Source organism: Cervus elaphus, chromosome 21, assembly GCF_910594005.1.
Source record: "Cervus elaphus chromosome 21, mCerEla1.1, whole genome shotgun sequence".
NCBI lineage: Eukaryota > Metazoa > Chordata > Mammalia > Artiodactyla > Cervidae > Cervus > Cervus elaphus.
Genome location: NC_057835.1, coordinates 58993097 through 59003608, shown reverse-complemented (window position 1 = coordinate 59003608; position 10512 = coordinate 58993097). Strand labels below are relative to the sequence as shown.

General features: G+C 35.9%; 1 protein-coding gene across 2 annotated transcripts in view; it reads right to left on the bottom strand.

Moving 5' to 3' along the window:
• Positions 1 to 1792: 1792 nt before the first annotated feature.
• The window catches only part of ANGPT1 (angiopoietin 1), a 299442-nt gene continuing 290722 nt past the window's right edge, over positions 1793 to 10512 (bottom strand). For both annotated transcript variants that reach the window (XM_043880018.1, XM_043880019.1), the window contains exon 9: positions 1793 to 4375. In XM_043880018.1, the coding sequence (XP_043735953.1) occupies positions 4215 to 4375 (161 nt within the window). In that variant the 3' untranslated portion in view covers positions 1793 to 4214. The remainder of the gene's footprint in view (positions 4376 to 10512) is intronic.

Here is a 10512-nt window from a genome sequence, read left to right as displayed (position 1 = left end):
GTTCTGATTCCTTATAGCATATGTAGGAAACATACATTTATTTTCAAGTTTAACTTATATAAGAGGAACTTAGGTAAGGTAGTCCTAGTTCTGTGGCAAAAATAGCTGATAATGGTAACCACCTTTATGCCCTTTTCCCTTTTCTCCAAACTCAGATATTCAAAATGTCTCCTATTACTCCACACCAAGTTCCCAGAATTTATTGTCAATTGTCATATAATAATTCAGCATTTAACAATTGACAGGACATCCTAAAGCAGAGAAAGTAAAAAACAAACAAATGGGACCTAATTAAACTTAAACGTTTAAGTTAATTAAACTTGCCTGCACAGCACAGCAAACCATCAACAAAACAAAAAGACAACCTACTGAATGGGAGAAAATATTTGCAAATGATTTGACCCATGAGGGGTTAATATCCAACATATATAAACAGCTTGTACAACTCAACATCAAAAAACAAATGAGCATCCCAATCAAAAAAGGCAGAACTGAATAGACATTCTTCCAAACCGGAAAGGCAAATGACCAACAGGCACATGAAAAAATGATCAGCACTGCTAACCATCAGGGAAACGCAAACCAAAACCACAATGAGGTATCACCTCACACCTGTCAGAATGGCTGTCATCAAAATGAACACACGTAATAAATGTTGGCCAGGATGTGGAGAAAAGAGAACCCTTCTACACTCGGTGGGAATGTAAATTGGTACAGTGGAGGCTTCTCGGAAAACTAAAATTACAACTACCACCTGGCCTAGAAATTCCGCCCCTGGGTATATATTCAAAAAGAAAAAAAACCCCACTAATTTGAAAAGATACATGAAACCCAATGTTCATAGCATTAATTATAATCAAGGTATGGAGACAACCTAAGTGTCCATCAACAGATGAATGGATAAAGAAGATGGGCCATATGTATATATACACACACACACACACACACATACACAACGGAATGTTGTTGTTGTTTAGTTGCTAAGTCATGTCTGATTCTTATAGTTGCTGAGTCACATCTGACCCCATGGACTGTAGGACACCAGGCTCCTCTGTCCATGGGATTTCCCAGGCAAGAATACTGGAGTGGGTTGCCATTTCCTTATCCAGGGCATCTTCTCAAACCTAGGGATTGAACCCACATCTCCTGCATTGGCAGGTAGATTGTTTACCACTTAGCCACCTGGGAAGCCCATACAATGGAATACTTCTCAGCTAGAAAAAAGAAGGCAATTTTGCCATTTGCAACAACATGGATAGACATAGGGCAATATGCTAAGTAGAGTAAGTCAGATAAAGACAAATACTGTATGCTATCACTTACATGTAGAATCTAAAAAATACAGCAAACTAGTGAATAAAATAAAAAAGAAGCAGACTCATAGAGAAAAAACTACTGGTTACCACTGTGGAGAGGAAAAGAGGCAGGGGCAATATAGAAGTAGGGTTAAAAAAAAGGTTGTTATGGGATTGTATTAAATCATGTGTGTAAAACTTTTGCAAAATAGAACACTATAGAATTTAAAGAATCTAGTCAATAAAAAAGAACACAAGAAATTAAAAAAAAAGTTATTGACAGGACATAACAATCACAGTAGAGATGTGGGACTCAGACCCATTGCTTTGGTCTAACATTCTAATGGAGCTAAGCTTTGTTATAATATCCAAGACTGAGAGATTTTCAAAGATTGAGACTTTCATTCATTTGGTAATTTTTTTCATAGAACCCATACTTCCATATATCTCTAATTTTAAAACTTGTAAAATATTTAAAATGAGGAGTTGCACAAATGTGTTACTTTCAATTTTATTTAAATCAAATAAAGCTGCCATTGATGTGCAGAAATTGGCATAGAAACTACATGAGTTTAATTCATATAAAAATTGAAAGACAAAATCCTATTACCTAATTGTCTTATCCTGAATAATTAAATGCAAAGGATATACATGTTAAATGGCAACAGTGCACATAATGGAGTCATAAAACATTTTATACTGCTTTATTATAAATAATTGGAAATATTTCATTTTTTAAACCCGGATAACAAAACAGTAAATATCATGCTTTTCCCCATTATTTCCTTTTATTTTTTGTATTATAAGTTGGAAAATAGTATTACTTTTCAAAAGAATGGTAAGTAAAAAATCTTTAGGAACACAAAAAACAAAACACTCACTTTCATTCACTTAAATGAAAACATCAAGGAGGTTTTCAGAGGAAGCAGCTAACCAGTGTTATGAAAGAGTCGACAAGAATAGAAAAACTGTGGAATACCTGCAAACAATTTTAAGGCAGAACAGGTTTGAATACACACGTTAAAGTATAAACATTTGATGGTAAACTTTGAAAAAGTAATTTCTGAAAAATGTGAGTAGCTTTATTCTCTAAAATGGAGGAAACCCACAAAGGCACAAGGGATCAAGTCACTACGCCTAAAACTGGTCTCAGTGCCCGATAAAAACTTTTTCTTTTTTTAAGAAAGGAAACTCAAAGTGGATTTCAATTTTCTTATATCAGAGTATACCTTATGTTTTGATAAAAACTGTTCACACTTGTAATCTTGAGCACTTAGAGGCAGAAAGCACTTCTTGACAAAATATTGCAGTAACTTCAAATTGCCACAAATATCTGTGTCCAAAACTGACTTAAAATCAGTTAAGCCATAGAAATATTTTCATTGTGATTTATAGTAACTAGTAATTAGAATTTTCTTAGTCAAGTGACTATGATTAAGTTTCTCTTTTGTTCATGTGTTTTCTTTAACATATAATACAAAGTTTGCCAATATTTTTCCTGTAATGGTAATGTCTTAAAATCAGAAATTGCCTATGAAAACAGAGCCCAAGGTAGAAAATTATGAAGAAATAGTATATTTCATAAAGTGGTATAGTAGTTTTTTTTTAAATGTGCTTATTTGCATCAATTGAGGGCAATGTTGCATATTCCAGATTAAACAGCTATTAGGTTTACCGTAGATATAAACATGCTATGTACAATGATATTTATAATTCTTCTTTCATTTTTCATAGACTTCAAAGTGTATCTTTTATAGAAACTGGAACAGAGTGAATCTGGAAAGCAAGTTTCAGTTAATTAGTAAAAATTAAATTAGCATGAAATAACAGGGTGAAGAATTGAAGATAATTATTTTAAAAATAATAAAGTTACACTTAAGTGGACACATGCAAGAAGATACTGTAAAATGACCTGTTCCAGTTTACTTGGTTTTATTTCAACTTATTACACTCTAAAATACTGCTTTCATGTATAATATCAAAGGAAATATTAAATGCATGTATATTATTTTAAGGGCTTGATGATATATTTCACATTCTTTAAACTTTACTCAGGCTATAAATATATTTATATATCAGTCAGTTTTTAAAATGAACAAAAACTGTAGCATGGGGGAAGGATAAATTTTCATCTCATATGTCCAATAGTTGATTATGTCCATTTTTTCTGAAAACTGTATCAAACAATCAAAGAATAACAGAGTGTGTTTCTACTTCACACTGCTATTCTTCATGCACTACAATTCTTTATAGTTTACCAAAATGGAATTTACATTTGAAGATGGGTTAACTGAAATCAACTAGCAAGTATGATTTAGGAATTAGACTTCTGAAATCCATTTCACTAACTCAGAGGGCAAGGCTGTTCTTCCTGAACTTTCATTAAAATTGTGCAACAGTACAAACTTATTAGGTTTGCATAGAAATAACACCATTTCACTGGTGTAATATATCTTTTCCAAAGGATTATGGCAAGCCAGTTTTTATACTTCATGTATACGCTTTTTGTTGTTGTTCATTTTCTTCTTCTTCTTCTCTCTCTCTCTTTTTTCTTTTTCTTTTTTTGGTTTTACATGAAATAAACCATATTTATCATCTGGCTACCATAGTTTCAAAATAAGATCCAGTAGTAGTTTGAAGCACAGTGAGCTTAACAGTTTCTTCCCTTTTAAAAGCATGACAGTGAATGGCAGTCTATAGTCAAGCCATATGAACACAATCATCCCAAGTAGAGACTTTGTGAACTCAAAAGGTTCTAAATTCATAGTCAAGGACCTTGGTGACTTCACATAACTGCTACTTGTTGCTAGAAGGGAGACCATATTGTTTGCTTCAGAAGTTTTCAAGCAGTTTCTCATCTGGTGGCTTCTCCAGATATTTTGGTGGCTTTTAAAATTGCTCTTGACTGACATTATGCCTTCAAAAGTCCAAAGGTCGAATCATCATAGTCGTGGAACGTAAGGAGTAACTGGGCCCTTTGAAATAATGCCATTTTATTCCATTCAGTTTTCCATGGTTCTGTCCCGCTGTATAAAACATTCCATTTAGATTGGATGGGCCACAGGCATCAAACCACCAGCCTGAAAAATTAGTTAATAATGAAAGAGAAGGAGAAGAAACAATTACATAAGTAAATTGAACATTTGGAAATTCATGCCACTTACTGAGGGGAAACATTCATACTTATGATCATTTGCAAATCAGAGGTATTCAAAAAATATCTTCCTGGTAATGAAATTGTTTTAAATAGTATCCAAAATACGGTGTACAATCAGAAAGAGGAACGCTCTCATGAAAATCAGCTTTCCGTGTCACTCCATTGGGCCTCATTTCCCAATGTAATGATGGGAAGCATTTGGGTTTCAAGATACGATCTAGTCAGGATTGGATTTGTACAAAGGGTAAGTAAAACGAAACCCTTCAGAGGCATTCCACCTGAAGCCTGTTATTGGAAATAGAACAATTAATTATTAGCAGTGAAGTTCGGAAGTTTGAACAGCTAACATCTAAACAGAAAGAAATGTCCTCCATGTAGTCCATAGTTTTGCCTACTGGCCCTTAGCTGCTTCTGAAATTAACTGGATACCAGAAAATGACTATGAATTTGGATGGCTATACCTTCTCTGCAGTTTATAGCAATATGGGAAGCATTCATTGAGAGTAACCACATAGTTCCTATATAGCAGCATGTTTTCCTGTGATTGTCAAAGTTCTTTCTAAACTTAGTAGAAAGAAAAATGATGAGTAACATATAGATCCTGTGCTCACAAAGCTCTCTGCAAGGATAACTCAGTATTTTATTTTTTAAATGAATTAAGTTCTTAGCTTTTAGATAGAACATAGTACTTTTCCCCCTCTCTCCTGAAGTAATACTACTAAAATCTTTAGGGAGAGATTTATGCCAGAGACATTCTGGCATATTTGTATTTGGATACAGTTGACCTCCCTGTGATTACAGAGTTATACCTAAGGGACTAATAGCTAAAGAAAGAGAAAGCTATACAGCCGATGTTTAACTGTAACATGAGCATCATCTTGCAGAAACTTTAGAAAAAGTTAAATGGAGAAAAACTAGTTCTCATTTTTCAATTTTGGAGGGTGAATACAGCTGGGTTGTGTTTATAAAGTCATACTAGAGGCCTAACAAGCTATATTAATCACTAACTCATACTAGGAAAAAGTAAGGTATGTCAATGAATTTGGAAAGACACTGTATTTAATGTTTTAGCAACTGTATGCAAACAACATAGATGTTAATGTAGTCAAAACACGGGGGACAAGAAAGTTCTTATTTGGCAAGCAAGGAGGAAACTGTAAAATTCCACCTTTTTCTTCTTAAGATTAATTCCTTTAAAATTTTTTGGTAAGTACAACTAGTAAAAATATGCTATTTATATTTAAAAAAAAGGCGTTCTAATATTAGGGAATTTATTTACCCATAAGACTCTTAAAGGACAAAATGAAACTCAACTTGATTGCTTCAGTATTTTAACTTTCTCCTCCTTTTCTATGACCTTCTTGAGGCACTCTTCCATCATGTTAACGAGCCTTTCATAGTCTTTCAAATATCCACCATGGTCTCTAAAGCAAGCACAGTTACTCTATTGTTGAGGACTACTACAAATCATAGAAGGATCCTCCAAGTTACATTAAGATACTCAGGGCAGAAGTGTGTGGATTTGTTTGGTTTATAGAAAGTCTTAAGAGTTCTGGAAGAGTGTGGGAAGGCAGACGTCTGTTGGAACACAGCCTGGCAATGAAGGGCACAGGCTGAAGAATATATTCATTGGGAAACTACAATGAACTTCGGAAGAGACAAGAAAAAGTAGGGGCACAGGAGGGAACAGGATAAACTGATCTTACGTATCTTTCCTAACAAGTAAAGTGGGGAAATGTTCCGGGTAAGAAGAAAGGCATTTTGGAGACACTGAAAGGAGACCAGTATGGATAGGTCAGAGTTAACAAGAGCAACAGTAGCCTGAATCTGAGAGGGTCTGAAGATCAAATCACATAGTCTTTTCTTCATTACCCCTGGTTGCTCAGTGGTAAAGAATCGGCCTGCAATGCAGGAGATGCGGGTTTGATGCCTGGTTAGGGAAGATCCTCTGGAGAAGGAAATGGCAACCTACTCCAGTATTCTTGCCTAGGAAATCCCCTGGACAGAGGAGTCTGGCAGGCTACAGTCCATGGGGTTGCAAAAGAGTCAGACATGACTTAGCAATTAAACAACAGCAACAACACATGAAAAGGCATGGCTTATATTCCATATTCTCAGTGCCACACCTAACAGAGTTTGCTTAGCAGATGACTAGCAAGGGCCTACAGACTTATTGACAGATTGTTTCTTCTTTTAAAGCCTCTATAGTCTGAATTAGTCTAGTTTATTTTTTAAAAAAGCTATATTTGATAGATACCTGTATATATAACATCCGAGTTTATTGCATTCATTTTTTCTTTCTTTATTCATTCAATTTGTAATCCTCATGAAGTGTTGTCATACAACACTCAACAAGACAGAGAACTCTTACGGAGCTTACTCCTAATGTGACAAACAGGCAAAAAAAAAAAAAAAAAAAGCAGCAAATAAATAAAATACCTACAAATCATTAGGAAATGATGATGGAAAAAGGAAGAAGAAGAGGATGAGGGGAGGAGGAAACAGAGAAGAGGAGGGGGGAGTTAGAATCAGGGTGCTATGAAGGAGAATAATAGGAGCCCTATTTGCCTTTTCATGTTCATGGAAGAAGTTGATATTTAATGAAACTTGACAGATGAGAAGACTGCGATGTGAAGATGGGGAAAGACTCTACTAAGCAAAGCATAGCACATACCAATGCCATGAAGCTGAAAGAGAATCTGGTGTTCAGGGACTAAAAGATCATCAGTGTAGTTGGTACACAGTGGCCAAGGGAAAGACTTGCAGGAAATGAAGGTGGAAAAATGACAGTCTTGGTGGGAATTCAAACAATGTGGAAACTCTTATAGTTTATCCAGTCTACTTGTCTATCATCAGGTGAACAAATGGAACATTCTCTAGGAATGGGAACCAATATTTTACCAGGGGAACCAGATCTGCCAGGTTAAATGTTTAATTAAATATTATTTAGAGCCCTTTTTCTGTAACTGTGGTCTACCAAAGCCACCCTGAGCACATGTGGCAGCATGATGAAGGGGAGGAAATTGAATTTAGAATCAGTCCAACAAATACTAACCAATGGACAGATATAGGGGTCAGTGTTGAGTAAAACAAAATTCCTGACTTCAAGGAGCATACAATTTTGTGTAGGAGAGAAACAAACTGTTAAATGACAAGACAGCTATTTAACAGAGATGAAGAAAATCTTGGGAACAGAGGCAGAATGTCCTGCTTGTGGGTCTGTAAGGTTCACTCATCACTTGATCTGGATCCTGAAGGACGGGTGGGAGTTCACAGGATAGAAAGAGATTATCTAAAGACAGTACGTACTCTGGCAGAGCAGAAGAGAGTGCCTGCCAGCAGCTTGGCTTGGCTGCAATGCCAGTGGGTAAGGGGTTGGAGAACACAGGGCTGGCAAAATAAACAGGAGCAAGAACATGGAGGTTTTTATTATATGTTTAAAAATGCTCTTGTGGGCAATGGGGAACCTAGAGCACCAGACCAGAAATTAGAAGATCCTGACTTTGATGCTGACTTCACCAGTTAATAGCTAAGGGATCTTAGGCAATAGTACATGTAACATTTGATATTTACTGAACAGTTAATATGTATTGGGACTCTGCTAAAATATTTATATGCATTTTCTCAGTTTATTCCCCACACAACCCTATGTGGTGTCACAAGTACTAAAATGAAGACCCTGATGCTCAGACAACTTAAGGAACTTTCCCAACGTCACACAGTCACTTACCTTCTTATTCCTAAGATGTGGATCATAGATATCTGATCAACCATTTTCACAGCACAGGTGCAGAGATCATATAAGATGGCACACTATTAAAGCTTCTAAAAGCCTACCTAAATGTTCTTGTATAAGTTATCTAGGAAGCAGGCAGAAACTTTAGAGCAGGAATAAAAAGAATCAGATCTTATGGGATCATCACAATCATTTAATAATGAAGACCAAGTCATCAGTGCCACCATATTTACTTATTTGCTTGGTAGGGTTAATTAGAGAAATATGAAAATAATTTGGATTCAAATGAGTACAATTGTTCAGTGTTCGTGTTATAAAGACATGGCACTTAAGTACCTAATATGGGTTTTATGGGCTTACCTAGGGTTTAGGAGGTAAAGAATCTGCATGTAATGGAGAGGCAGACATATAGGATAGACTTGTGTGGACACAGTGGGGGAAGGAGAACGTGGGACAAATTTAGAGAATAGTTTGGAAACATATACAGTACCATATGTAAAATAGACAGCAAATGGGAATTTGCTCTGTGACAAACGGAGCTCAACCCAGTGCTCTGGGACCACCTAGAGGGGTGGGGTGGGATGGAGCGGGAGATGGAAGCCGGGTTCAGGAGGGAAGGGACATTTGTATACCTATGGCTGATTCATGTTGTTGTATGGCAGAAACCAACACAATACTGTAAAGCAATTATCCTCCAATAAAAAAAGAGGTGGCAGAAAATAAAATGAAAGGGCAATTATTACTCATGACAATTTCAGTTGTAGTGTCCTTTATAAAATACTCTGAACTTCAAGTTAGCAAAAATAGTTATCTCTATGCAAGTATTTTCTGTTTTTTCTGACAAGGAACAACAAGGAATTTCTTTGTATCAAATATTTAAGTTTGTCCACTTTCTACCTCTCTTTGAAAAAATTAAGCATGACCCGGTCATTAAACATAAATCCTGAAAAGAAGTGGCTTTAAAGCATATTCATAGAAAGCAGGCAAAAAGTACAGCAGGCTCCTGGTTACTTCTGGTTAATCTCCTTTGGCATTCATAGATAACCATATGTACTCAATGGGTCCTCAGAAACAATGTAAGTTTGCATAACTTGAAGGTATCCTTGTGAACATATAAAGGAGTATGCTTGGGTTTGCAGTTCTCCAGTTAGATATCAAATAGCTGAATTAACTATCTTCTAAAATTCTGGGGCAATATCAACTTTGTACTTTGTTCTATAAGTGCCTGGGGATGATAGATGAGCAATATGTTAAAGAAGTTAATTAGAAGAGGCACTTTAAGCTTTAAAGAACTTAGCAACGAAAGCAAAGGATGGAAGGCAGCGGCAGTTTCCCTCTGCTGTTGGGACAACTGACAAAATGTCTTAAATGTTTTAAGATTGGCAATTGCTGAGATGAACTTTGCCAAGCATTTTTCTTCATAACCTGTAACCTTATGTATATTTTAATAAGAAATCTGAGAAGCATGTTTCTAATTCATTTACACTTAACTCATTAAAATTTAGTTTTGGAATAACTATCTTGGGCTTCTCAGGCCTTGAAAAATCATTTGAGTCTTTTATCTTTGAAGCAGAAAATTCACATTTTATCACCAATACATGAAACTTTGCCCAGAAAACAGGAACTTGATTCTAAACTTTGTACTCAGGAAGTTCAAATTTATTTGAAAGTCAGGAAACCTAACTCTCAAATTCTTCTGATCCTAAACAAAATGTCTCTCAACACTTCTTTTCTAAGGTAAAAAGTACAGCAAAATAAAAAGATCTATCTGTGGTTATGGGTTTCTTTCTAATCAGCAACATGCAAAAGAACTGGCACAGAGAATAAGAATCTTCCTCTTTTATCACTAACTAAGGATGAGGCTGAAAAAAACTGACTGATGCCATAGTTATCATCGGGATCATCATGAAAATCACTCACTGATTTCATGGGTACAAATCCGGCTCCTACCCAGAACTAGCCTCAAGGAGCAGCTGCAAGCTCTTGTGTGCTGAGCCGAAGGATCCTTCCAGAACTCTGCATTCCTTCTGTCATTTCATCCCATACCCCCTTCAAGTCAAGGACTTGGCTTTTTTCCCCTTTCTCTTCTTTTTGTTCCATAGATAGAAAGTTGTTTATCCTGGCTGGTAATCTTGAATTCATTTTAATCCTTTAGGTATTCTCTTACTGCTTCTTTCCTCCCTTGGACTTCATTTTACTTTTAACTACAGTTAAGTGAGGAAATCCTCATGAAAATGGGCCACAAACAGTAAAACAGAGCTAAATTCTTGTCTTTGAGCACTGTTTCTTTCAAGAATGGCGGTAGGAGGAGTGGATAAGGTAAT